At 59.7% G+C, this 27,488-nt stretch overlaps 3 protein-coding genes across 5 annotated transcripts; 2 read left to right on the forward strand and 1 right to left on the reverse strand.

Annotated features, from left to right (window-relative positions):
- The first annotated feature begins 780 nt into the window (after positions 1-780).
- On the forward strand, positions 781-10,237 carry NXPH4 (neurexophilin 4). The gene is made up of 2 exons (XM_043564536.1): positions 781-1,014; positions 8,668-10,237. The coding sequence occupies exons 1-2, from the start codon at positions 958-960 to the stop codon at positions 9,520-9,522; spliced, it is 912 nt and encodes a 303-aa protein (XP_043420471.1). The 5' UTR covers positions 781-957; the 3' UTR covers positions 9,523-10,237.
- Positions 10,238-12,786: 2,549 nt separating this feature from the next.
- On the forward strand, positions 12,787-18,309 carry SHMT2 (serine hydroxymethyltransferase 2). Of its 3 annotated transcripts, none has more exons than XM_043564534.1 (12): positions 12,787-12,922; positions 13,909-14,106; positions 15,122-15,201; positions 15,367-15,567; positions 15,879-15,960; positions 16,097-16,219; positions 16,346-16,485; positions 16,831-16,996; positions 17,188-17,287; positions 17,375-17,530; positions 17,611-17,718; positions 17,837-18,309. In XM_043564534.1, the coding sequence occupies exons 1-12, from the start codon at positions 12,890-12,892 to the stop codon at positions 17,962-17,964; spliced, it is 1,515 nt and encodes a 504-aa protein (XP_043420469.1). In that variant the 5' UTR covers positions 12,787-12,889; the 3' UTR covers positions 17,965-18,309. The 3 variants fall into 3 exon arrangements, with proteins under 3 accessions (XP_043420469.1, XP_043420468.1, XP_043420470.1); XM_043564535.1 differs by lacking the exon at positions 12,787-12,922 and adding an exon at positions 13,000-13,339; XM_043564533.1 differs by having other exon boundaries at positions 12,794-12,922; positions 17,188-17,530.
- A 199-nt stretch (positions 18,310-18,508) lies between these two features.
- Positions 18,509-20,836, reverse strand: NDUFA4L2 (NDUFA4 mitochondrial complex associated like 2). The gene is made up of 4 exons (XM_043564537.1): positions 20,669-20,836; positions 20,217-20,305; positions 19,340-19,400; positions 18,509-19,222 (listed from the first exon to the last, which is right to left on the reverse strand). The coding sequence occupies exons 1-4, from the start codon at positions 20,723-20,725 to the stop codon at positions 19,166-19,168; spliced, it is 264 nt and encodes an 87-aa protein (XP_043420472.1). The 5' UTR covers positions 20,726-20,836; the 3' UTR covers positions 18,509-19,165.
- Positions 20,837-27,488: the final 6,652 nt, after the last annotated feature.

The raw sequence follows: 27,488 nt of genomic DNA on the forward strand, positions 1-27,488 counted from the left end.
AGACAAGGATGGAGAGGAGCTTATGGTGAAAGATGGGACAGTGGAAGGGAAGGGATGGAGATTGCACCAAGAGGCTGGGCAGGCGACGCTGAGGGGACTTCCTGCCCAACCCCCATGCAGGGACGCTCTGGGACGCGCGGGGGTCAGCAGTGAGGGGAGAGGGGCAAAAGTGAACGGCCGGTCCCGCAGAGGGGTCTGGAGATCGCGGAGGTGCCTTGGGGGCGGGAGTGGGGGCGGCGGGCGCCGTTTGTCAGCCCTATTGACAGACGTGATGGGGTTTCCGTCCGTGATCAATGATTCTCATCTCCGGGCCGAATGAGCCGCGGGGCGCCCATCCATCCCCGTCAGCGCCGCGCGGCCCTAGCCGCCCCGAGGCCCCGCCCGCCCTCACCTCGGCCCCTGCCCTGCTCCTGCCCCGGACCCACCTTAGCCCGGAGCATAAAAGGGGCCCGGAGCACCGAGGGACCCTGGTCTTCCAGGGCTCCTGCTCCGCCGTGCACCCCTTCGGGGACACGGTCCCAGAGCCTCGAGCCCCACGCCCTGCCCCATTCCTCATCGGTGCACAGACCTAGCCTCTCCGGTACACCATCCCTAGGTCCCGCAACCCTCTGCGCTTCGCACCTGGGCTGGGGGCGTGTCCGGGGCGTGTCGGGGTGAAAGTCACCTTCGGTGCCCCCAGCTGGGCGGGAGGGGGCGCGCGGGGCGCGGCCGGGATTGGAGCGACGCGGAGCCCCGCCCCCCCGCCCGCTCGAGTCCGACCCAACTTTCTCCCCCGCCCGCGCCCCGCCCCCAGCGCCGAGCTCCGCTCCTCTCGCTCAGTCCGCGGGCCGCGCCGCCTGCTCCCGCCGCTCCGGCAGCCACCCCACGGCGCGCCAGCCCGGGGCCCCTCGCCCCCAGGCCCGGCTCCGGCCTGCCCGGGACCCGTCCCGTCCGCCCCCCGCCTGGCCGCCTGGGAAGATGCGGCTGCTCCCGGAATGGCTTCTCTTTCTCTTTGGCCCGTGGCTCCTGAGGCAGGTAAGGGCAGCAGGGCTGGAGTGGGAGCGCCGGGTCCGGGACGCGAAGGTCCCAGAGTGCGAGGGGCTCGGTGCGCCCGCCCCGCCCCCAGCGCGGAGCGTCCCAACTTTGCGCGGCGTGGGGGAAGCGGACAGACAGACTCCCTGATCCAGGACACGCGCTCTCCCAATCCAAGTTGGCTGAGGGTTGGGGGCTGGTGCCGGGGTGGAGGCCCGACTCGGATCTGGCTTCAGGCAAGGCGGGGGAGGGGACGAAGCCCGACCCGCGAGTGCGCCAGACTGAGCGGGAGTGCGAGACAGACAGACAAGCCAGCAGGGTGTCAGCCTTGCCGTCTTTCCGCGCCAACCTCGCTCGCCTTCCTCGCTGTCTGTCCTTCCACTCCTCCACCCTGCCTTTCCGTTTCTCCTCTCTGCACTTGTCACAATGCCAGGTGGGCACTGTGTTCCGAGCATCCGCGGCCCGAACACACGCGCGCACACAGATACGGCCGAACTTGGCTACGATCTCCCATCACATTTCCCGCGGAGACACCTTCTCCCCTGCACAAACCTCACAGACACACCCCTCGCGCGCGCCCAGATGATGGGGGTGGGGGCTGTCTGGAAGGGGAGTCTCTCTTGGTGTCCTCCCCTTGCCCCCACATCCCTAGGCTGCCTCTTTTCCCTGAGTCTCTGGGGTGAGGACACAGAGGCTAAGGAGGCCCAGATTTGATCTGCTCCCTCCCAACTTGGAGGCTTCAACTCACGAACACAGTGTGCTCATATGTGCTGGTGTGGACTGTGTGGGTCAGCGTGTGCACCTGTGTGCATGCATGTGTCTTGGGGCAGCAAGGCTTGGGTGTCTAGTGCTGGGGTCCAGGGTGCATGTGTAAGCTGCTATGGTGTGTGGTGTTGGCTTTGAAGGGGTGAGTGCAAGCACCTGCTTCACCGCGCAGCTCTCTGTGCCCTGCTGTGTGTCCCACAATGGGGGCCTCGGACCTGGAGACTGCTTCCTTCCATTGCCTCCTTGTCGGAGACTTTTCTGGTTCCTGCACCCTAACTGTACCCACCTAGTTTGAGGGCAGGCAGGTAGCTTCCTAAACCCCTACTCCTGCACCCTTGCTCCAGCCCCTACAGAATCTGGAAGGGATGTAGTCCCCCCCCCACCCCTGCCAACATTTGGACCCCACCTGCTTAGCCAAATCAAACTCAGCCACTCCAGCAGGGTAGGGGCTGCCCAGGTGAAGCTGGTGACCAAGCTCCCTGCCTCTCCCAAACACGTCTGGTGACCTTGAGGGGCTGGAAGGTGGGCAGAGGGGCCCCCTCCACAAAACCTGCTTCCACTGGCAGGAGCTTCTTTTGGACTTGCTGCCCAGCTCTGCCCTTATCCACTACTGCAGGATGGGGCCTGGGCCCCACAACCCACCCGTATACGTGAAGGCCTGGGGGAGAGGAGGTAAGGATGCTACTCCCCTGCCCCTCCTTTGTACTTCCGCGCCCATTCTCCTCTCCACTCTCCCTATCAAATAAACTCCCCTGTGGACAGATCTGGTTTAATTTCCTTTGCCCCCTGAAGGGGAATGAAACATCTGGTGAAGACTTGAAGGAGAGTAAGCATGAGGATGTGAGCGATGGGGATCTGTCTGAGTGTGTGTGAGCTGCAGCTGTGGGCCTCCGTGTTGGAGTCAGTGGGGGAGAGTGTATCTGCCATTTAGTCCAGCTTGTGTGCCTGTGAGAATCAGTGTTTACATGTGTGTAAAGACTGTGGGTGTGTAAATACGTGTAATTGCGGGGCAGGATGTGTGCAGAGAAGTGTTTGTGTGTCTGAGTACCTGTGTGTGCTTGTGTGCACTTGTGAGTACCCCAAGGTGGGTCTCCAGTGCATCTGTGTGCCGGGGTACATGCGTTGCCCATATGTAAGTCTCTGGGGTTTGTGAGTGTCTGTATGCTTGTGGTCCTGAGTGCATTTGAGTGTGGGTATGGGATTGTGAGCCTCAGGGTGTGTTCATATATCTGAGTGTGGCTTATGTGTGTGTGCACTCAGGGCTGTCTCAGTGCCAGAGATGGGAGTATGTTGACACGGTAAGGGCTGGTGGGGGACAGTTTACAAGGTAGCTCTTTGGGAAACCCTAATTGTCCAATGATAACCCCACTGTCTTTGGCACCACCTGACCCCCGTCACTTGCCCCTCCTCCTGGGCCCAGGACTCTGGGCTTCCGTTGCCCCTGGGGCTGTGGCCTCTTGGCCAGACCTTCCTCCAGATCTTTCTGATATGGTCTCTGACTCCTCTCCCTCTCTGTCTCCGTCTTCCCCACCCCTTGCCAAAGCGGCTGCCTACTGGGAGAAGCAGCAGGCGATCAATAGTCACTAATCACTAATCACTAATTACTAATTAGCTGGGGGAGGGTAGGGGTGGGACCCTTTGGGACCTTCCAGCTCTATCCTGCCTCAGGGAAGGATTAGGCCCCAGCGAGCCTCTCAGAGCCGGCCAGCCCCAGACCTGCATCTAGCCACTCCCTCCTGCCTCTGTACCCCTCTCCAGCCCCTCAGCTAATCTCTGGCTGGGCCACTTAGGCACGTGCCGCCTAGGCTAGGGCCCAGAGCCTTGGTGGGGATTTGGGGGTAATCCGGGCCGCAGCTGGGCCAGGGGCACAGGAGAAGGAGGACGCTGTGACAGCTCCCTTGGGCCAGATCCTGCATGTATAAGAGAGGTACCCATTGGAAAGGAGAATTTACAGGGTCATGGGATTGGGGTGGGGGAGGAGTTGGAGACCCAGGACTGAGTGACTAGGGAAGAGGTGAGGTAATTGGGGGACAGAAATATGGTAATGAAGGGTCACTGGGGTCAGAGGTGGGGTCATTGGGAAGGGGCAAGATAAACCTTGAAAGAGACCAGGTAAGTGGAGGGGGCATCTCAGGGCTCAGAGATGAAGTCATTGTCAAGGAGACGGGGAACTTTGAACAGATCCCTGCAACTCCACATGATTGGGGGCCAGGAAGGGGACAGGATACTAGAGAGAGGACAGGGTCATGGGGCAGGGCTCAAGCACTGCTGGGTGCAGTGGTTAGTCGCAGGGCTTAGGGGTGGAATCCAGCTATGGGGTGGAAATGGGGAACAGGGAGTGCTGTCTTGAGCGCTAGAAATTGGCGAGTCTCCCCCTCTCCCTCTCCTGCCCCTCCTCCACCTCCACCCCGCCCACTCCCCCTCCGGCTCCGGCTTCGGGAAATTACATCCCCGCTCCGCGGCTCCCACCCCCCCCCCCCACCGCGCCCCGGAGCCCGCGCCTTTATAGGCACATTTATTGCAATAATAAAGTGAGACGCGGGGCGGGGGGCGGGGGTGGCCGTTCCCGGGGGGATCGCGCCGGCTCTAGGAAGCAGGGAAATAAAATAAAATAAAATAAAATCAAAATTCAGATAACGGTGAGCCTTGCGCTGCAGGCCTCGAGCAGGCGGGCAGGCGGGGCTGAGGGGGAGGGGGCGCCCAGCCCAAGGGCAGAGCCCGCCCCACCAGCGGTCCCCGCCCCCTCACGCTATAGTAGGGTCTGGAAGGAGGTATCTTCGCTTCCACCTGCCTGGCCCCCTCCGGTAGTCTAATCCTGCCCATCGTCTGCCTTTTCCTTTGACTTGTCCCCCATACCTGGTCCTCAGCTCGTGGCTCCGTCCCTGTCTCCCATCTCCTTCCTTGTCCCCCATTGCCCATTCCAGTCCCCATTTACAATTTGCCATCCCCATCTCCTGGGTCTCTGCATCCCTCAGCATCCCTGTCTCTCTCTGCCCAATAACCATTACCCATTCCTGTTCCCACCCCCGATTGCTCCCCATCCCCATCTCCCAGGTCCTACCCCACTCTCAATCCTGCTTCTCTTTCCCAGTGCCCATCCCTCATCCACCATCCTTGTCCTCCCCATCCCCATTTTGGTTCCCATTGCATTCTCTGCCCCTCTTCATTCCCCTAGCTCCTATCCCATCTACATCCCTGTCTCTACCCAATGCCTATCCACCATTTCTGATCTCTTCTTCATCCCTGTTCCCATGCCTATCCTCGTTCCATCCTCATCTCTGCACCATACACCTGTGCCTGCCGAGTCCCCAACCCCAGTCTCAGTCCTCAACCCAGACTGTCCTGTCCTCCCACCAATGTGCTTACCCCCGGCTCCATCCCTGGTTCCCAGCCAGACCCTGTGAATTCCACCCCGCCCTGACTGCGGTGCCCTCCTCTTGTCCCTTTCTAGGTGCAAAGGCTTAATACGCTATTCCCTCCCCTTCCCCAGCCCTGGCCTGGAGCACTGTTCCTTCCCCAACCACAGGGTGCCGTTCCCTTCCCCCGGTCCGGAATCCTGAGCGGCCCCGCCTGACCTACACAGCCGGAGAGAAGCCAGGGACTGGTCTGGAGGCCTGGGGGAGGTGCGCCCTGCAATGCGGCTGGGGGGCCGATAGCGTGAACCTCCCCCCTTTCCCCCGCGGTCCCATCCCAAAAGAGGCCCCCCCACAGACACACAGTGGAGTTTGTTCACCAGCAAGAGGCAGCCTCAACTCCCCTCCATTGCGTGGGCTCACTGCCTTGGGGGCAAAGCACTCCTGGCTGGGTGCCCGCCCCGCATGGGCCTGGAGGCGCCTGGTGAGGCGCACCCCCCACCCATACCCACACCCCCGCCTGCCACTGAGCACCTCCGCCCCCTGCGGCCGACAGCCAGACTAGCCTCTCCCCTCGGCAAATGTCACCGCGCCCAATTAGCTTAATTAAACCAGTTCTGGAGCAACAGGGACCCCTCCTCGGACAACACCCTGCTCCCTCTCTCAGTTATAGAGGGGGGGGGACACCACCATGGATCTCAGGAAAGAGGGGCTCCTTTCTTACCCTGCTTTCCCTGTTCGTTCCCCCACCCACAGATAGAGACAGACAGCCTGAAGGATAGGGAAAGAACCGAAAGAGACAGACAGAAACAGGGAGAAAAACAGAATCACGGAAGGAGAAAATTCGAGACAGAGTGAGGAAGAGACTGGGAGAAGAGTCGCGGAGAGAGATGGAAAAACAGTGAAAGAGGGAGCGCGAGAGGGAGAGCGAGCGTGCAAGCGAGGAAGCCAGAGGGAGGATTTTATTTTATTTTATTCCATGTTCCCATTTCTCGGCTCGTTTCCTCACAGACTCACCCCTCCCTGTCAGAGCTCCCCCCAAGGTCGCTTTGGCCAATCCCCCAACTCTTCCCTTTATCTTGGCAGTCTCCTGCAGTAGGTGGGGGGTGTGGGTGCCCAAAGCCCAGGGATTTGCCAGGATCAGAGAAGCACAGACAGCAATTTGTCTGGAATCAGGGGAGGGGGACACCCAGCACCCTCACCGCCCGGCCAAACCTCCTTCCCTCTCCCAGACCCTGCCTTCATGGAGTTGCTGGACTGAACCAGCCCTTGACAAGTCCTGGGCTGGGTGCAGGACAATGAGTGCTGCCGGGGTGTGCTGGGAGTGGGTGTCTCCTCAGAAGCATTTAGGGTCATAAGAGCAGGTGACTGGGTATTGATGGATGCCCCTAGAAAGGCAGTGTTGGGTCTAGAAGGGTGTGCAGATTAGGAGTCAGAGTTCAAAGGACTCCCCCCCTCTTCTTTGACTTTCCAGGCAAGGTTCATGTATTCCCTCCTCCTAGACCTCTCTGAGCCCCACCCTGCACTCTCCAAGCCCACTTCCTGGGAAGCCTGCCACCCCTCCCCCCACAGTGGCCTGGGACCCTTCCCACAGCCCCTCTCAGACCCACCCTCCTAGTGTTAGCTGCCAGCTCAAGCTTGTCTGTCTGAGTCAATCACTCCTGCCGCCCCCGCCCCCCTCACCTGAGCTGGGAGGAGGGATGGACGGGAGGAGGAATGAGGGGGGCGATAAATATGTATGACGAGCGGGTGGCGGCGGCATTAATAACCCGGGATCGCAGTGCTGCGGGAATGGGGACCAGGCGGTGGAGATTCTAGCCCAGCAGCCTGACTCTGCCATTCCTGTCCCTTGTGGACTCATAGTGTGTACACAAGGGTGTCTGCAAACAGAGGGGGGCACCCATGCTGCCAGGCCTCTTTACCTACCCAAACCTCTGCGGGCAGGCCAGTGTGGAACCCCCCAGGGACCATTCATATACAACTCACACATATGCACCCCCCGGGGGGAACAAACCGCACCGGTTCTATCACTGACACACAGCCTTGAGAAAGAGCTCGACACATGGACAGAGGATGATAGGAGCTCATGTAGGAAAGTGACACCTCCAGAGAACCAGACACGGTCAACTGAGGCGTACAACTACACCAGTCTCAGTGACACAGCCACCACAAACGGATAGATACACGGCCTCACTCAGGTCAACACACGGAAAGACACACACACAGCCAAGCCAGGCACATTTACAACCCAGGCATCTATACAGAACCACCACGGACTGACACAACAGGCATTCAGCCACACAGGCAGGCAGACACACACACAGACTCCTCAGACTGATATAGGCAGGTGGACACACACACACACACACACACACACACCCCAACCACACACAGCCACTTGAAGCAGACACACACCCTCATCACCATGGGTTGAGACACATGGTGAGTGTGCATGCGTGCACATGCTCACACACACACCATCACTCCAGGTAGACAGACACACACCCATAACCATCCGGGGCTGACAGAAACACAGCCACCCCAGGCTGACACACACAGCACCCGCTCCCTGCAATCTGACGTACACGCAGTAAGGGCCACAGTAACCGGCCACAGCTACCAGTCTGACTGACACATTCTGACACTCACGGCTCCTCTCCCTCCCGCTCCCCTCGCTGGAGCGGCATCTCCATATTTCTTCCTCTGGTTCTCGCACGTCTCCTTCACTCCCGGCCACCCCCCCCCCCACCCCACCCGCCCCAGATAATTGATGGCCCGGGCCTGGCCCGGCCGCTCCCGCCTCTCGATCCATCTTGTACTCGCGCCCGCGCTGTCTCCCAGATCGGCCGCCACCTGAGACACGCGGAGACGGGAGAGGGCGGGCGGGGGCGGTCCTCCGGCCCCCTATAAGACCAGGGAAGGACCACTAGGCGGCCTCCCCCACAGTAAGAGCGCTGGAGGCCGAGAGGGGTGCCCACGCAGTCCCCAAGCCTCAATCCACAGCGGCCGAGATCTCCACTATTAGCTCAGTCGGTTTTCCCGGCCCCTCCCCGCCAGGGAGTAGAGGCCGAGGCCTGGGTGGGGGCTTTAGCCTCGGCAGAGGTGTTGGGAGGTCTTCGCTTCTTTCTTGATGCTGACTGTTGACATTGGTCATGGCCTGGATTGCCTGAGTCCACCTCCTCCCTGGCCCACCATTATTCAGAACCAACCAGGCTCCAGGCCAGGAGAGCCGGCTCCACTCCCTATTCAAAAAGCTTTTGCTTTTTGGATTTCTCAGCCCGCATCGGAGTTCTCTGAGAACACAAGGATTCTCAGTGTCATTTCACAGATGTAGAAACTGAGGACTGGATCGTGAGTTGGCCAAGAGCACAGAGGTTGAAAGGGCTGCAGGCCTGCACCAATGCACACTCCCCGAACCACTGACTGTGGACTAACCGCTTTCCCCAGGGGCTGGGGAAAGGGGCTAGTGGGGGTAGGGCCATGGGATGGCCTGGCGCAACCCCAGCGTCTTTCTTTCCTGCTCTTTCTTTGTCCACAGGTCGTCAGTGCTCAGATACCAGAGTCCGGGAGGCCTCAGTACCTGGAGCTGCGCCCCGCCGCGGCCAGAGGGGGCGCCCCTGGCCAACAGCTCCCGGTGCCGAGGTCATCCCACGGTCTGGGCACTACTGGCGCCTGGAGCTGGGCCTGGCCGGCTAATCACACCGGGGCACTGGCCCGGGCTGGGGCGCTGCCTGCGCCGCGCACGAAGAGAAAGCCGTCTATCAAAGCGGCCCGTGCCAAAAAGATCTTCGGCTGGGGGGACTTCTACTTCCGGGTACACACTCTCAAGTTCTCACTGCTGGTGACAGGCAAGATCGTGGACCACGTGAACGGTACTTTCAGCGTGTACTTCCGCCACAACTCGTCTAGCCTGGGCAACCTCAGCGTCAGTATTGTGCCGCCCTCCAAGCGTGTCGAGTTCGGGGGAGTGTGGCTGCCGGGGCCCGCCCCCCATCCTCTGCAGTCTACGCTGGCCCTGGAGGGGGTGCTGCCTAGGCTGGGGGCCCCGCTGGGGATAGCGGCCGCGGGACCCGGGCTAGGAGGCACCCTCGGGGGCGCGCTGGCGGCCCCATTCGGGGGCGCGCTGGGAGTGCCCGGGGCCAAAGAGTCACGCGCTTTCAACTGCCACGTGGAGTATGAGAAGACAAACCGCGCGCGCAAGCACCGCCCGTGCCTGTACGACCCATCGCAAGTGTGCTTCACCGAGCACACGCAGAGCCAGGCCGCCTGGCTCTGCGCCAAGCCCTTCAAAGTCATCTGCATCTTCGTCTCCTTCCTCAGCTTTGACTACAAACTAGTACAGAAGGTGTGCCCAGACTATAACTTCCAGAGTGAGCACCCTTACTTTGGGTAGTGCGCCTCGCACTCGCCTGGGCCCTAAGTTTCCCGCCAAATCCCGGCCTCCCTAAGTGGGACCCCTCCCCGTGCCCCGCAGCTCCTGGGGCCGCATTCACCCCTTCCACTCTGAGGGCAAAGGGAACAGCCTTCCCGGGGACCATCCGCCATCAGGTGGCGTGGGTCCTCCTTTTCCTTATGGGAAGCGCTAACAAGGCGGAGGTGGCTGTAGCGCCTTCCGCCACCTCCCAAAATGAAGGGGCAGGAGCGCAGGCCTGGAATAGGCGGGGCTTGGAGGCGGTCCCAGTGTCCCTTACGTCTGCATCGGGTCCCCCCTTATACCCCGGCGCTGGGCTGGACACTCCCTTTGTCCTCATCTGTAATGACGCCTGGCCTGGCACCCTCCACGCACCCTGTCTTACCCCCAGGCGCTTTTCCTCCTGTTCCATCAGGTCCCCACGTAAAGACTGTTAGGCTCGTAAGTTGCGGCCTATCCCCAACCCCTTCTGCCAGCGGTATGCCTGTCCGCCTCCCCCCCACCCCAAACCCTAATTAGGGTAGCGGAAGCAGAACTCCTGGGCCTAGGCGATCGACTCGGCCCCTGCTCTCTGCCCACCTCCCTCCAGTCCCTGCAGTCCTGCTCCACCTGCCCCTTTCCGGCTGCTTCCTCTCGGTGATATTTTTTCTACGCCAAAACAGACGGGAAAGGGAACAAAATAAAGTGAAATCCAATACGCGTCTGTGTGAGACCTTTGTAGGGGGTGGTGGTGATGTGGGTCTAAGTCTGGCAGAGACCTGGCCAGGGCCTCCTCCCTGGGCGGCTTCTGGAAACTGAGGCAAATATTGACGGAGTTGGCACCTTGGAGGGCATCCAAGACCAGGTCGGACGGAGATGAGGGCGACCCTTGCGGTAGAAGCCCTGACTGAGGTGGGGATTTTCTCCCAGAGGTGGGCGAAAAAGAGGGGAAGCTGCAGCAGACAGAATGGGGGTGAGACCTGAGAGGGGACTACCAGCGGACTGTTGGCGACGACTTGGGGGAGGAGGTATAAGGCCTTGAAATGGGATCGAGTTGCAGGGACAGCGTAGGCAGAGCGCTGACAACCTGCTAAGCTCCGAGGGGCTGGCGGGAGGCGGCAGGTGGGGGGGAGGGGGAACGGTGTTTGCGGCATCTGGAGTCATCGATCTTCCTTTTCCTTCCTAATTTCGTGGGCGCTGAGTTTGCAGACGGCTGAGGGAGGGAGGCCAGAGACGAGGGGGTGGGGGAAGGGACGAGCGGCGCGAGTTTAGAGAGCCTGGCCGCGCCGCCGCCGCTCGCCGCCTGCAAACAAGGCCCCCTTAAGCCAGCTGCCCACCCTCCCCACCCCCGCCTCCAGCTCCCTTCTGCCGCCGCCGCCGCTGCTAATTTTATCCGCCCCCAACCCTGGCCCGGGCGTTAATTGGCTGCGGCTTCATTAGCAGTTCTCAAGCTCAGCCGCCCCCCTCCCCTGGGGGACCCCTGACTGGGGCTAGGGAGGGGGTACGGACAAGCTGAGGCACAGAATGACACCTATCGACACCTCGTCTTCTGCCTTCCTTCTCCTGGAGTCCTGGACCAAGGTACCGACTCGGAGAAGGCAGTGTTCTCCAAGGAGTTGCCCACTAGTCAGCGGGAAACTGAGTCAGAGGTGAGTCCCACCCAGACATGCCTGGGAATGAAAAGTTGGTGATGGGGAAAATAAATCTTTGGATGGATGGATGGATGGATGGATGGCAGGATCACAAGATCAACTGAAAGGAAGAGGGCGGTGGGAGGTGATTCTGGGTCAGAGATTGGAGGAAGGAGAAGAACCCTAACCCAGGGCCTATTGCTGGAAAGAACTGAGACCACCTGAGGCTAGAGTGGGAGGGAAGGAGGTTAAAGCTAAGAGGGGACTTCTGAGGCCTGGTATGAGAGCCAAGTGGGAATATTTGGAATTAGCAAGTTAGCCCATCTGGGCCTCAGTTTCTTCGCTTGTAAGGCAATGATAAAATAGCATGTCCTGGAGATTAAAACTTTGCGTGTGAATATGTTTTGTGATGGATTGTCCTCCTCCACTTCCTCTGACTCACAAACTGCCTCCTCTACAGCCATCCTCTTCTCTTCTCCCACCCCTTCCCCCTTGGACACTTTGGACATCTGGGAGCTGAGTTGCCCCTGCCTGTAATTGCACTTGTTGCATTTTTTCCCACCTGTTTGCCTCTTATGTCCCAGCAGTCAGTGATCTATTCTTGGATCTCCAAAGCTATGGCATGTCTGGCACAGAGTAGGAGCTCACTGTGTCTGTTGAATGACTAAATGAATGAATGTGTAATGTTGCTAAGTAAGGCAATGATTCTCAAAATCACTGCTTTTTAGAATCATTGAAGAGAGGTTTCACTGTCACCACGAGTGGCCAAATGCCCACTCTTTAAGATTCATTGAATTAGAACCTCTGTAGGGAAGCCTCACACTCATACATTTATACTATATTTCCCAGCCAATTCTGATACCCATGTTTGGGAGCCTACTTGTAAAGGAGTCAATGAGTCCCTCACCCAAAGGATGAGTCCCGATGAAGTCAGGCTAAAAGGAAGATCCTTTCCAGTTCCAAGGATCTTTAGCCCCAGGGAAATAAAGAGGGCTCACTGAGTGCTGGAGCAACAAGAGGTGAACAGATACCAAATTCAACAAATGCAACAACAGGAGGGGGCACCTCACTCAGTTCCAGAATGTCCCAGGAGAAGGAGATACCATGGAGGAGGCAGGTCAGAGGATGAGGGGAGGGTGATTCATCCCAGAGCATGTTTCACACAAAGTCTCATTTAATCCTCCCTACATGTTATTTTTTTATTGCAAGTGAGGAAACTGAGGCCCAGATAGACTAATTTGCTAGTTAGCCCAAGAACTGGAACTTGAACTCAGGTCTCTCATCGTTCCAAACCAGGATGCTTCCCAGTGCTCTCTAGCTCGAATAGGAGTCTTTATATTCCCAAAGAGCCTAATAACGCTAAGTAGGTATTCAGTAGGCACCCAATAAATGGTTGTTGTCTGGAGGACAGGATAAAACACACACACACACACACACACACACACACACACACAAAAAAGCTTCAGGACAGTGAGGAGGTGGGGCGGCACTGGATCTCTTTTCTTGCAGGCGAGAGCCTCTGACCAAGGGCTACACATGGGTAACTGAAGCGGAGGAAGTGGGTAAAAACTACAATTCCCAAGAGACCGTAAAGGTCTCACGCATGCGTAGATCTCTCCCCTCAATTCGGTGGCTTCCCGGGCCGTTCTCGCGCATGCGCTCTAAAATCAGTCGTCTTCCTACCCTTTGCTTCCCCCAGCCAGAGTTGGTGGCTGGACCTCCTGCGACCTCCGGTTGCGATGCTGCCCTTCTCTTTGCTCTGGGCGACTCGGGTAAGAATGGGGCTTCGGAGATTGGGTGACCAATAGAAAGCAAGCTTCCTTCCTACCCTAGTTCCCTTTCACGAACTCTGGGGTTCTCCTGGCTTTTCCACGCACGTGGTTTTAGTCCTCGGGGAGCGGACGTGCATCTAGGGAATCCTTGAGAACTCCCCACCCTCAGTGCCCGCGGCGTAACTGGGACCCCTCCTCATTCCCGCAACCAGACGCCCCAGGGCCTGCGACCGCCCATTTCACGTGGCATTAGGGGAGAGAACCGCACCAGATGCCCCGTGGACCCTGGCGGACGAGTGGGGTTCCTGGCCTGGGCGGCGAGCTGAGTCTTTCCTGCCAGCTCTGAGCCATGCAGATGATGCAACCTGGCCCCACTGCTTACATCAGGGGTCCCTCAGCTCTATGGGCTGGAAGGAGGTGGGAAAGTGGGGAGCACAGGACAGGATGTGGTTTTGGCTTCCCTGCAGGCAGGCTCTCCACCGGTCCCCCTTTTCCCAGAGACTGCTAAAGGTCTACTCTGCCATTTCCATTGCTCTGGAAACCACCTCTGCAGCCTATTGCCTGAACCCGTTCCAACTCAGCCTCCTATCCCCGAGTGCCATGGAGGCCCTAGGGGAACACCCTTTCGTGCTTGTGGGTTGAGGAGGTTCTGGAACCCCAGTGGACTGCCCCTGAATTCCAAAGACATAGGCTTCCAGAGGGCAGACTTTGCCCCGTGGCTTTGCAGAGTGATTTGTGGGTCGAGGTGGAGGGAAATTCCGAGGTGAGGTGAATGGACCGACTCAGAACCACCCCCTGGACATTGACCCCAACCTTGGCTCTAGAACTGGCTTTGGAAGGAGGAGGTGGGGGTGACGAGAATTGGAAAAGGCTGTTTGGACAACTGGCTGCTAGGTTTGGAGCCAGAAAGCCTGATAAGCATGGCTGAGGGTTGTTGGGAGACTATGTGGATGCTTTTTATTTGATCCTGGTTTTTCCTTTCCTAGCCTCTGCAGAGATGTGGTCATCTGGGCAGGATGGCCATACGGTGCCAACACAGTGAGGTGGCCCAGACCCAGACTGGAGAAGCAACCAGGGGCTGGACAGGCCAAGAGAGTCTGTCAGACAGTGACCCTGAGATGTGGGAGCTGCTGCAGAGAGAGAAGGACAGGCAGTGTCGTGGCCTGGAGCTCATTGCCTCAGAGGTGGGATCTGGGGAGAGGGACCAAGACATGGGCCACAATGGGTGCAGGAAGTAACAGATCATCTTACTGTTGTTTCTACAGATGTACCTTTCAGACTCTGGGCCTTCCTGCTGGGCCTTATCTCCTTGTATCCTCCTCCTCCTCCTCCATTTTAAAAATGTTTATTTATTGGGGGGCGGGAGGAAAAAAAATAAAAATATTTATTTATTTATTTAGAGAGAGAGAGAGAGAGAGAGCACAGAGCAGGGGAGGAGCAGACAGAGAGGGAGACAGAGAATCCCAAGTGAGCCCCGTGCTGTCAGTGCACAGCCTGATGTGGTGTTCAAACTCACAAAAGTGAGAGCACGACCTGAGCCAAAATCGAGTCACATGCTTAACCGACTGAGCCACCCAGGTGCCCCATCTTCTTCTTTTTTTAAGTCTATTTATTTTGAGAGAGAGAAAGTGTGAGCCCCTGTGCAAGCAGGAGAGGGGCAGAGAGAGGGTGGGAGAAAGAATCGCAAGCAGGCTTCACGCCCATCTCCCAGCTCGGGGCGTGAAGAGGGACTCGATCCCACAAACTGTGAGGTCATGACCTGAGCTGAAATCAAGAGTCAGGTGGTTAATTGACTGAGCCACCCAGGTGCCCCTCCTTGTCTTCTTACTGTGCTCTGAAGAAAAGGCAGAGCAATCTGGATTGTGGGATGGGGACATTAGAGAGCTTCCAAAGCCTTCCGGGGCCCCTGTACTTTAGTCTGGTCCCTTCCCCTTCCCAAGAGGAAAGAGGACCCTGGAAGCACAGGTTCGAATGGACAGGTGGCCCTGCTGGGGACACATACCACAGCAGCTGGGTTTCTCAGGATGCTTCCTCTGGCCTTTCTTCAGGTCTGACAAGGAACACTGGATGAATAGAGGTTTCCGTAGGGCCTGGCTTCTCCCTGCTGCCCAGGGCTCTGACAGGGTGGGGCTGTGGGGGGGCTCCAGGGAAAGGGGCTCAATACCTTCTGTGACAATCCCCCACTCCCCCTCACCCCAGAACTTCTGCAGCCGAGCTGCGCTGGAGGCCTTGGGGTCCTGTCTGAACAACAAGTACTCGGAGGGTTATCCTGGCAAGAGGTGAGGCCTAGGTACCAGAGGGCTGGAGGGCAGCCTCAGGGACGGTGCTCCCAGTTACCTTCCCAGCGTGTCTAGAGGAGTGGCCTTCCCAGCCCTTTGCTGCTGGTTGAGGGGGATGGTGGAACCCTTTCTGGGTGCCCTGATATACCCCCCATCTCATGGCAGATATTATGGAGGAGCAGAGGTAGTGGATGAAATTGAGCTGCTGTGTCAGCGCCGGGCCTTGGAAGCCTTTGACCTGGATCCTGCACAGTGGGGAGTCAATGTCCAGCCATACTCAGGCTCTCCGGCTAATCTGGCGGCCTATACAGCCCTTCTGCAGCCTCATGAGCGAATCATGGGGCTGGACTTGCCTGATGGGGGCCAGTGAGTATGGATGCAGTGGGTGCTGGGTGTGGTGGGCAGGATGGGCATGAAAAAGGAGTTTTCATTGAACACCTAGTGTGTGCCACACAGGTGGCACATGCAGGCTTCTCCCTGCCCTGCAAGTCAATGGATGAGGAAGAGAAGATCCCAGTAACCAGTGCTCACCATGGAATGGACTGAGCAGTGAGGGTTGCACATACTAGGAGCAGTGTTCCAGGGACAGAGGCCTTTGGAGCCGGGCAGGAAGGCAGTGGTTAAGTCTGGAAGTTACTCGTTTCTGAAGCTGTCTTATCACTGTCGTCCCTTTCCAGTCTTACTCACGGCTACATGTCTGATGTCAAGCGGATCTCGGCCACATCCATTTTCTTTGAGTCTATGCCCTATAAGTTAAATGTGAGTGCTAGGGCCCTGGTGGCCCTCTCCTGGGGAAAGTGAGGGGCTGGAGTCCTGGGCAGCCTTTAGGGTCAAGGAGGAGAGTGAGCTGCCCTGCTTCTGTCTCAGGGTTTCAGCTTTTTGTTTGTCCATCCAGCCCAAAACTGGCCTCATCGACTATGACCAGCTGGCACTGACCGCTCGGCTTTTCCGACCACGGCTCATTATAGCTGGTACCAGTGCCTACGCTCGCCTCATTGACTACGCCCGCATGAGAGAGGTTGGTGTAGAGCTGGAGTACCAGCCACTTCCCAGGGTGGGTGGGGGGATTTTGGAGGGGGGGGCAGCCTTGGGGAGGCCTGTCTGGTCCCTCCCCAGGCTAAGGCCTGTCTCTGTACCTGCCCAGGTGTGTGATGAGGTCAAGGCACACCTCCTGGCAGACATGGCCCACATCAGTGGCCTGGTGGCTGCCAAGGTGATCCCCTCACCTTTCAAGCACGCGGATGTTGTCACCACCACCACTCACAAGACCCTTCGAGGGGCCAGGTCAGGCTCCCCTGAGGTCAGGCCTTGCCCTTCTCTGCCTTCACGCCCTATTCCAGGGGCACTGTTGGGCTGGATCCGAGAAGAGTTCGTTCCCATCTGAAACCCTGAAGATTTTTGCCCAGTCTGTGATGACTCTCCTCCTCGTGCGCATGGTGGCAATTCCCCGCTAGGGGAGTCGGGGGTGGGAGTGAGGGGCTGCTCTCCTTGATTACTGGAGTTCTACATGCTGGCCCAACTGAGGTAGACTGAGAACTCAGTGGGTCCAGGCCAGGCTGCTTCCCCTGCTTTTCTCCTCCCTTATCCTTTCTTTTTAACTTAGATTCTGATCACCTGCCTCCCACACAGGTCAGGACTCATCTTCTACCGGAAGGGGATGCAGGCTGTGGACCCCAAGACCGGCCGGGAGATCCCTTACACATTTGAGGACCGAATCAACTTTGCTGTGTTCCCATCCCTGCAGGGGGGGCCCCACAACCATGCCATTGCTGCAGTGGCCGTGGCCTTAAAGCAGGTTGGGGAGCCTACTGTTGTGGGGTGGGGAGGGCCCTGGGCTGGAGGCTTAGACCCTGTTCCATGCTAACTCAGTTGCAGCTGATGGAAGGGAAGTGCCCGGATGGGGTCAGGGTTGGGGTCACAACTGTGGTGGAGGTGGAGCAGAAGGGGTATGGCTTGGCGTCACAGGTGCTACTGTCTTGTCTCCAGGCCTGCACCCCCATGTTCCGGGAGTACGCCCTGCAGGTTCTGAAGAATGCTCGGGCCATGGCCGATGCCCTGCTAGAGCGAGGCTATTCGCTTGTGTCTGGTGAGCCACGGGGGTGGGTGAGAGCCTCTGCAGCCTCAGACAGAGGCCTAGAACTCACCCCTCCCTGCCTACCGTCTTTCCCCTTAGGTGGCACCGACAATCACCTAGTGCTGGTGGACCTGCGGCCCAAGGGCCTGGATGGAGCTCGGGCTGAGCGGGTGCTGGAACTTGTATCCATCACAGCCAACAAGAACACCTGTCCCGGAGACCGAAGTGCCATCACACCTGGGGGCCTGCGGCTCGGTGAGACCTGAGGTTTGAGGAAGGAAGGATGGCTGCCAGGTGGGCTTGAGCTGTGCTCATCCCCTCTGCCTCTCTCCCAGGGGCCCCAGCCTTGACCTCTCGACAGTTCCGTGAGGATGACTTCCGGAGAGTTGTAGACTTTATAGATGAAGGGGTCAACATCGGCTTGGAGGTGAAGAGCAAAACTGGTGAGTGGGCAAGACCCTTCCTCGCTAGCCAGTTTACATTCCTTGTCTGTCCCTCCCCCTGGCTGATCTAACTGCCTTCCCTGAAGTTCTGACCACTTTTTTCCTCATCCCCCTCTAGCCAAACTCCAGGATTTCAAATCCTTCCTGCTCAAGGACACAGAAACCAGTCATCGGCTGGCCGACCTCCGGCAACGGGTGGAACAGTTTGCCAGGGCCTTCCCCATGCCTGGTTTTGATGAGCGCTGAGGGCACATGGGAGAGGAGGCCCATAGACTGAAATTTATTCTCCTTCGGTCTGCCTGGGCCAGTGGAGGAGAACGACTATCTTTCAATTTTTTGCTAGGGGAGAGAAAGCCTCCCACTTAGGGGAAGAGCCAGGTATATTCTGGACTTTGTAGCTGAGAAGATTTCTTTTTGTAACAAGACTTAGAAAGAGGAGGCCTGGGGCTTTCTGCCCTGAACCTTTCCATTATCTCAGTGTTCTAGACTCCTTGCTCTTACTTGGAGAGGGGGGAGTTGCCCTTGTGAGCCAGAGGAAGGGGTGGGTAGGCGCCGCCTTTCTGTTTTTAATCTAATAAAATGCTAACCTGCTTTGAGCTCTCCCGTCACTGTGGGAGGGGTCCCCTGGGCCAGGTAGTGACTTGTCTCCCTCAATGTGTCCCTCCCTTTCCTACCACCACCACCATCCCCACCACAAGGAGCCCCCCCCCCGCCCCCTCCCAGGGCTGCAGCCTCCTTTCTCTGTCTCTGATCAGAGCCGACACCAGACGTGATTAGCAGGCGCAGCAAATTCAATTTGTTAAATGAAATTGTATTTTGCCCACGGCTGCTTCTGTTTGATCCCAGGGGACCGAGGGGAGCAAGGGAGGGGCAGAATGGCAGGGGGAGGCCCAGGTGCGAGGCGGCAGGAGGGGATGCCTGTTGGCGCGGGAGGCAGCGGGCTTGGGCACAAGGAGGAGCGAGGAGGTGCCTCGTGCAGGCCTGGCTGGGCGGCAGGCAACGAGCCCGGTCGAGCCAGAGCAGCGCCGCCCCTGCGCTGGCGCCCGGCGCCTGGGCTAACGTGGGGCCCGCCACGTCACTTGGCACCGAGAGGCCTCCGCTTGCTCTTGGCTCACGTTGGCCACGCTCAACACGTAGCCTGAGCCACACCCTGCAAGGGCTGGGTAGGGGGGCAGAGGGGCTGGCTTGAGCCTTTTGGGTCAACCCGCAGTGTAACTCCTCCCCCTCGTGGGATTCCAGCTGAGGGTCAGAGGCGCTTCCGCTGCTGGGAGCAAGGGAAGGGGGTGGGGAGCTGCCTCCCCTCCTGTGGGAACGAAGCCTGTGTAAGCAGCAGCTGGACGGGGTGGCTAGAGTGGCGCCCTGGGGGCAGGGGGCAGAGAGTGGAAGAAATGAGTCGGCTGGCTGACTGGCTGACGGTGGTTTACTTCTACCTCGCATCCTAGAGAGCTCAAAAGTCCGGCCGGTCCTTCTTCAGCTTCTTATAGTCGGTGGAAACTGCAAGAAACTATAGGAGGGAAAGGGGCAGTGAGTGCCCCAGGCCTCCCTTTGTGGCCTGGGTGGGGAGGGTGGTCCTGGGACCGAGGATGGATGGAAGGGAAACCCTAGAGCCACCGAGAGATACCTTGTATTGGTCATTGGGGCTCAGGCGGTTCCAGGGCTCCGGGTTGTTCTTTCTGTCCCAGCTACAGAGAGGGAGGGGGATGGTCAGAGTTTCCTCTCTGGAAGCTGGGACTCTGATGCCTAAGGTGACACACAGGGTCTCTGTCCCCACCTCAGCACCCCCGTCCTCCCCTGGGGGCCCCATGTCCCAGAGACTGACAGAGGAGGGGGTAAGTTAGGTGCTGAAGAGTGAAACAAGAAGGCTGTCACCACTGTCAGTATGGGGCCAGGTGACGGACTGACAACCCAGCCCAAGGGCCTCCCCACTGCTCCTTGCCGCCCCAGGTTACCACCCCCCCCCGCCCCCCCCAGAGCAGAGCGGTGGGAATCAGGCAGAGATCCTGAGAGGGCTGAGGTTTCAGTGATGTGCCTCAAATACCGATAACGCTGTAGGTGCTCCTGAGGAGCCCCCCACTCCCCACCCCCACCGCCTTTGGTGGGGCTTTGAGTCTCTGTGCCACCCTAGCCCCGAAGGCGCCCCTAGCAGCTCGCCCGGCCACACCCCCAGCACTCAGGCGGGGAGGTGGAGGTACCCAAAGGCCGCCCGCCGGCCAGCGCGTCACCATGGCAACCGGGCCGGGAGCTGTGCGGGTTCCGCAGCCCAAAGCGGGTCGAGTCTGGGGCCCCAGGAGTGGTCGGGTGGGTGGGAGGGAAGGCCGGGGCCTCCCAGGCCAGGAGCGGGCTCCAGCCCGGAGTTGCCTGGCGGTGCGGACGCAGGTGCGCTGCCTGGGAATCCCTGCTGGGACTGCCCATTCGCACTGTTCCCGAGAGGCCCTTGCCTTCCTACCCTATCTTGCCGCACCCAGGCCCCCTGCTCGCGTCCCAAATCCGGCCTTTACCAGACGTCGGGGCTGCGCAGGGCGAGTCTCAGCAAGTACAGCGCAGCGCTGCCCATTCCCAGACCAATGAAGCCGATCATCGGGATGAGCTGCGGAGAAGACGGAGGGCGCTTTCAGGGTCAGCCCCCCTCCCCGCAGTCCCAGTCGCCTCTTAACGACCTTCTCAGCCAGCACCCGTCCCCACCCCCACCCTGGTCTGGCGCTCCCTCCCTTCTGGGAGAGGGGACCTGGAACCTTCCACACCACATTTCCAGCCTTCGTCTCCCTCACCCCACGGCGAGCCGCTCCGAGGTGAATTCAAGAGACACGGGGCATATTGCCGGGCTAGATTGAGGGCACGCTGGAAAAAGCTTAGGAGCAATGGGGGAACCGGGCAAGAGGGAGATTTAGGGGCCGCCAGGGAAGCGAGAGAATTAGGAGTTAGATACAGTGGCTCCGAGGACCCAACTCACCGCGGGATGTCTCTTGATCTGCCGGTAGAAGCGGGCCCCGACACTCGTTCCCGCCATATCGCCTCTCCTGTGTCAGATGTTCCCCAGCGGCTCTGCTCCCTCACTCCTCTTGGGGTCCCGCCCCCGGCTGGGGAGGGGTCAGCCCAGCCCGGCACGGCCCGCTCCGGCAGACTCACCCCGCCCCCACTCATCTCTTCTTCCTCCCGCAGTTCCGGGCTCAGAGCTGGAGAACTCTTGGGGAGCAGGGGGCTTTCTGCTCCTCCACTCCTCCAGATGCCCGCACCCTGGCGCAGAGGACACCCTCATCCCCAGGGCCTGGGGCTGGTCTGAGAGAGACACTTCACAGGCTTTGGCCAAGAGACTGAGGGAGGACCCGGAGGAGGGAAGAGGGACTCACCATGGGACAGGGAGTCAGGCAGACTTGCAAGCGGAGGGCAGGGGGTGGAGTGTTCCTGGGGTGGGGGTGGGGCAGGAGGGGCCAGGGGCCAGTGAGGGCATCTGAAGCACCTCTCTGACACCCCTAGAGCTAGCAGATCCCGAAGGCCCTAGTTCTGTCTCCCTCCACAGTGTAGTGGGAGGAGGAGAGGGACGGACAGACCCACAGCACTAAAGCAGTCCCACCTCCTCTAGTTCTGGGTAGTTCTCCTAGTTGTGTTGTGGTTGGCCTGAAATAGCGTTTGGAGGCCAGGAGAGTGTTTAAACCTTGCTCAGGATAGAATAAGTCAGTTTTCAAAGTTTGGCGTGGGGGGGGGGGGGTTGATAGACTTGCTCTGCCTACCTCCAGTAGGGGCCAAGTCGGAGCCACCCAAGGAGTCCACTCTCTGCTCTGGCTGTGATAGGAAGAAAATGGGGTGAGGGAAATAGTCAAGGGGAGACAGAAAAGATGGGTGAAGGAGGAAAGAGAACAAGACACACAGATGGAAGTGCAGAGCCTCCCTTTCTGCAGCCAACTTAGCTATCCACTAGGCTGTTAGGGTGGCAAAGCTCACTGCCACCGTCTTTGGGGAGTTGGGGTCGTAGGGACCCAGGCGCCTAGTCCTAACCACCTCTCCTCACTGCCAAGCTAACTTCCATCCTCCCACCCGCCTCCCTCCCGCCCCGCAGCCAAATCCGGCAGAGCTCCCCGACTTCTCCCCTCCAGAGCCCTTCTCCCCTCCAGGGCTCTGGACAGGGGCGAGTTGTGCACCCACCTCTGGCGGGTGGGGTACAGGGAAAGAAGTGACCCTTCCTGGGGGCCCCCTCCCTTTCCCGGCGCTGATACCTCCCCCGCCCCCTGCGCTGACAAGCGCGGCTGTAATTAGGCTGCGGGGTCCCCGGCTCTCCGCCTCCCTCCGGTGGATAATGAGATAAAGTGTCAGAGACACGGCGAGAACAAAGAGACAGAGACTCGCTGCGATGTGTGTTGGGGGGGGGGCGCGGAGGAGGGGGACTGACGGGATGTCAGAACCTGGAGCAGCACAGAGCCTGGCCCTCCCAGAGCACCCGCACCTCCAGGGCCGGGCCAGGGAGTGGAGTGTCCTGTCACTCGTGCCCCCCAGCCCTCCAGTCTCCGGGACTAAAAATCAATCCTGGAGCTCGATCTCCAGGGGCAGCACATCTGGGCTGTACATCTGGCTCTGTGTGGCACAGCTGGGGCGCCAGGACGCCAACAGGGACGTCCAGCCCCTGCGCCACGCCCCTTTGCTTCTCGGGGCCTCACCCACGCTCCCGCACCATTTCTTGCGAGTTTTGGTGACCAGAATCTAGCGCGTTCTGAACTCTGCCCCGCCGCTTTCCTAGACACGCCGCTGTTCCTCCTGCCGTGGGCCTCCACCCCCACTTTCCAAGCGCCTTATTACCTTATTATTGCTTCTGCTCTGGCCCTGCCAGGGCTCTTTGACCCTGCACCCGTTTCTGGTGCCAGTCTCTGACCCCTGGTCTGAGACCCTACTTCTTAGCCCCTCCCATTTCTGGATCGTGATCTGTGCGGCCGAGCTGGGACTCAGAACTCCGTGAGTTCCGGATCCCTTGTCTCCCCACCTTCCCGCACTTTCCCATCAGAAGGACTCAGGCCATGCTGATCGAGCCGGGTGAGGAACCGCAGAAGTCATTAGCTGCGGATTAGGCGTGGCCTGGGGCGTGCGGGGGTCCCGTGGGGACCAGGTTCTGAACGCGAAATCGCGCCAGGACACTAATCCGCCGGCTGGCTGCACCGCTTGTCAAAAGCAGCTAGGCTGGGCGGAGCGAGCTGGCTGCTGGGGCTAAGGGCGCGGGGCGCCCCCTGGAGGTTGAGCTGCTCCCAAGCTCTCAGGGGAGGTGCCTCGGGCGCCCCCTATCGGGTCGCGCAGGCTCTGCGCCCCACCGCTTTCGGGCAGGTTAAGTCAGTGCCTCGAGTGTCCGTCCACGTCCCGCCTGCGGCTCCTGCTACTCCCGCCGCCAAGGCACTGGGTCCCGCAGTCTCCCCTCTTCTGGTGTGAGGCGGGGCCAGGGGCAGGTGCAGAGAGGGAATGGTCCATCTCCCACCTCGCCAGCTATGGGTGGCACCACGGGTTCAGGCTGGTCCCTCTTGCGCAGCTGGTCCGCTCCAGACCCCGAAGCTGGGGCCCTGCCCTAAGACTGCCCTCTGCCTTCTGACCCTGCCTACCCCAGTCTCTGACTGCCCTTCTTTCTGCCTCTTTATTCTTCAGGCCCTAACTCTGTCTCTCTGTGTCTGTCTCTGTGTATGTCTGTCTGTGTCTCTCTTCCTTATCATTCTGGCTGTGTCTGTCTGTCTCTCCCTTCGCAGCTCTCTCTACCAGGCTTTGTCCTTCTGCATCTGTTTCTGTGTCTCTCTGTGTTTGTCTCTCCTTCCCTCTACATCTCTCTACCCTCTGCATCTCTCTTTACAAATGCCTGTCTGTCTCTGTCTCTCTTTCTCCCCTTTCCCATCCCCCAGTTCTATTACTATTCTCTGGCTTGCTGCCCCTGGGGGGCTGCAGCAGTCCAACGAGACAGCCTGGGGACACCTCAGGGCACTGCCCGGGGTCCACTTCCCGGTCACCTCCACATGCCCGTCACCTCTGCGCGGCCTCCTGTCTTCCCTCTGCAGCTGTGGGGCGTGGAAGGGGCGCCCGGGGAGGGAAGACACAGGGCCCAGCATCTGCTCGGGAGCCCCGGAGCCCCTGACCCCCTCTGCCGCTATTAAGGGCGCCGGGTCCCGAGGCTCGGAGAGATGATCATGATTGCATCAGCCAGACAGCCGCGGAGCCGGGAGCCGCTGGGCGAGCGAACGAGCGAGACAAAGACGCCCGCGCCATCTGTTTATGCAAAGCGCTCTCCGCCGGGGACCCCGGCGTCCCGGTGCCTGGCCCGGCTCGGGGCACAGGGTCAGGAGCCCGCTCCTGCCCGGCGCCCCCGCCGCGCCGCGGCTCCCCCCTCCCCAGCACCCAGAGGGGCCGCGGGGCGAGCGGAACGGAGGGGGGCGGGGGTGTTGATGTGATTGGAGCGGACGCGGCTGTTTCTTCAATAATGGATGGAGATGATGCGGACGGCGGAGCCAAGCCCGCCCGGAGAGGAGAGAGGAATAGAAATGGGGAGAGGAAGGGGCGGGTGTGGGAGACTCACCCAGGCGCGCGCGCGCGCGCGCGCGCGCACACACACACACACACACACACACACACAGGAGCGAGCGTGCGTCACACTGTCATTCGAATACACTGTCGCGCGGCTCACACCCAGGCACACGCCCACGCACTGTCACGGAGATACACACACCTGCAGGCGGAGACGCCAGAGCAATACACACTCACCGGTGGCTCTTCCTGATTTTCACACATACACAGTCCTGCAGGCAGAGACACGCGGAAATGCCTACACCGGGGCACACCCAGGCGTGAAGATCGCACAGACACACAGACATGCCAGAGCACGTATGCACACCTAGACACCCAGGGGCTAAGCCAGACAAAAATTATAGAGGTTGAGTGGGAGTAGAACAGGGACAAGACTGACAAATACATACTTAGGGCCACGGACACACACCAGGGGCACACATACCAACAACATACGCTACACCTCGTGCTCTGATATACACACTTCACACGCTCGGGTCACAGGCGCGTGCACACACACACGCGCGTGCACACACACACAGAGGCATAAACACCCATAATCTCCAGGGATACAGACCACTACCAACCCCCACACATTCAGAGGTTCCCACCCACACATATACAGGAGCTGCTGTCTGCGCCCTCCCATGAAAGAGTATGGCAGAGAGGTCGCTGGAGTCCCAGGAGCAGGCCTTGTTAGCCTAGCCACATAATGAGGTGTTGGTTACAGGAAGTGCCCGGGGCTGTGGACCCTGCTCCCCTGCTTGACTGACTGCTAGTTTCCTTCCTTGGCCCCTAGAGTGGGTGGTGCACACCTTGGGCCACTCTGACAACAGCCAATCCAGCCAGTCCCAACCCCAGTACTTGGGGAGAGGAGGGGGAGCAACAGAAGGACATAGGGACTCCCAGGATGCCCCACACAGCCGTGAGGCAGGCGTGGAAAAGAGGGTCACTCTGTATTCCTCCTCATTCCCCGGTACTGCCCAATCTTCCCACTGTAAGGGGCATTTTCTTTGCCGAGAGCAGGGGGCACTGCGGCGGAGTAGGGTGCGGGCTGTGTCCCGGACCCTGGTAACCCGGCCCCTCCTCCGGTCTGTTTTCAATTCAGTCCGTTCCTTGGCCCAGACTTATGACCTTTGCTGCGTGTGGCAACATCATCCATCACCTAGGCGGCCGTTTGCCGGGTGAGGGGTGTGTGGGCTCACAGAGGGTCGCTGTCGCTTCCGCCTCCCTCATATGAGTCCTACTATCCGCTGGCAGGCCTGGGCTCAATGGCGGGCAAATACTTGGGGGGAGGGTGTGATCATGGGGCTCGGTCGCGATACTGGGCCTATGTCCCCACCCCTGGCACCCCAAGAACCCGTCCTTCGAGCTTGGCACAGCCGGCCTCCCCGCCTCTCCCGCCCTCCCTCTCTCGGGCCCTTTGCTTAATTTCCTATTAACTGCTGATAAATCCAATTAAACCGCCGCTCTAATTAGGGACAGCTGCCGACTCCACGAGGCGGGGGAGGGGGTGCCCCCCGAGTGTAGAGGGGGGAGAACAGCAGCTCTCTCTGCTTCTCGGCACCCCCACACCAGCATCGCCGCCCAATGAGCCAGTAAATTGGTTTTGCTTCAGCATTGTGTGTGTGGGGGGGCTCTCGAGGATTTCGGGGGATCTGGGTTTGAGTCGCTCATATCTCTTGATAAAGAGATACGACCCAAGACCTAGCCTCCCAGCACCCGGACCTCCGACTAACCCGCCCCCCCACCCCTTCCACCACGCCTTTCTTGGTAGGCGTATCCCGAGGAGGGATGGGGGCAAAAGGCTTGATCTGTGTGTGGTGTTGGAGGCGGATGCCTGAGATCTGCTTTTATTCCAGCCCGAGCGTGGTTACAGGGGGGGCTGCCTGAGTCTTTCTTTATGACCCCACTGCCGCCCCCGGGCGTCCGGGACAGTCAAGGGCAAAGGGAACAGGAAACTGAACCGGGTTCTGCATTGAGTTTTCCTATGTGCTTCCCTACCCCCACTCTGGAAGGAAGGGGGGCGAGTCCGTCCCGGGCCCTTCTCTTCCCCAGCCCAGCTGAGCCTCTGCCCTCCCCCCGCCAGCAGCAGATGGTGCCCGGGCTCCCGCTGCCAACCTTGCTAGGCGGTGCCAACCTCAGGCCTGGCAGACAACGGGCAGAAGAGGATCTCCTGACTGGCGGGGCTGACCCTCCCCCACCCGCCATCGAGCTCCAGACCCTCGGCCTGCCCTACTCCAGGGACCACCTCAGGCTGCCTCTCACTGGTCCGCTCCCAGGTCCCCAAACTCCTCGTATCCTTCAGCTCCCTTCCCCACACCTTCCCGCTCCCCGCCACCTGCCACCCTGACCGGGGCCGGCACATTTGCATATTTGCATATGCAAACAATAACATTTGCATACGGCGCGCCGCAGGGGGGGTCCCCGCTAGAGCCGGTTTGCTGTCTGCCCCGCGCCCTCTCACTCGGTACCTGTCGCAAAGGGCTGGGGCGGGGGCCGCGCGGGAGGGGTTAGGCCCCCCGGCCTCGCTCGCTCGGTTCCCAGAGGACTTGAGGAAGTGTTGTCATGGAGACGGCACGCACCCCACCCCCTCCCAGGCCCAGGGTCTCCGGCACGGTGTCTCAGGTTCTCTCCTTCCGCCCCCCTTCCCCCGCCCAGTCCCTTGCTCTCCAACCAAGATCTTGCATCGCCCCCTGGCGGCCTAGCTCGGCACTGAGCCAGGTTCCGAAATGTGAGGGGGGCTGCCCGCGGCTAACTCGCCTAGAGGTAGGGGGACCTACCCTGCAGCCAGATCTTTCTCCTAGCCGCCAGGACGCGGGGGTGGTGACTCTAGTCCGGCTCCCCTTTCTTCGCTGACAACAGAGGCCTCGCCTGGCGGACGCACCTGTCTCCCCACCTCCCACCAGCCTCAGCCCAGGTGGATGTCGGGTTACCCGATGATAGTGAGGTGAGACAGCTGGGGAGGATTCTCCAACGCTTCCTAGGTCCTCTCCTCCCTCTCCCCTCAGCCCCCAGTTAAAGAACAAACTTTTCGGGGCGCCTGGGTGGCGCAGTCGGTTAAGCGTCCGACTTCAGCCAGGTCACGATCTCGCGGTCCGTGAGTTCGAGCCCCGTGTCAGGCTCTGGGCTGATGGCTCGGAGCCTGGAGCCTGTTTCCGATTCTGTGTCTCCCTCTGTCTCTGCCCCTCCCCCGTTCATGCTCTGTCTCTCTCTGTCCCAAAAAAAAAAAAAAAAAAAACAAACTTTTC

The sequence above is a fragment of the Prionailurus bengalensis genome, chromosome B4 (assembly GCF_016509475.1).
Source record: "Prionailurus bengalensis isolate Pbe53 chromosome B4, Fcat_Pben_1.1_paternal_pri, whole genome shotgun sequence".
Taxonomy (NCBI): domain Eukaryota; kingdom Metazoa; phylum Chordata; class Mammalia; order Carnivora; family Felidae; genus Prionailurus; species Prionailurus bengalensis.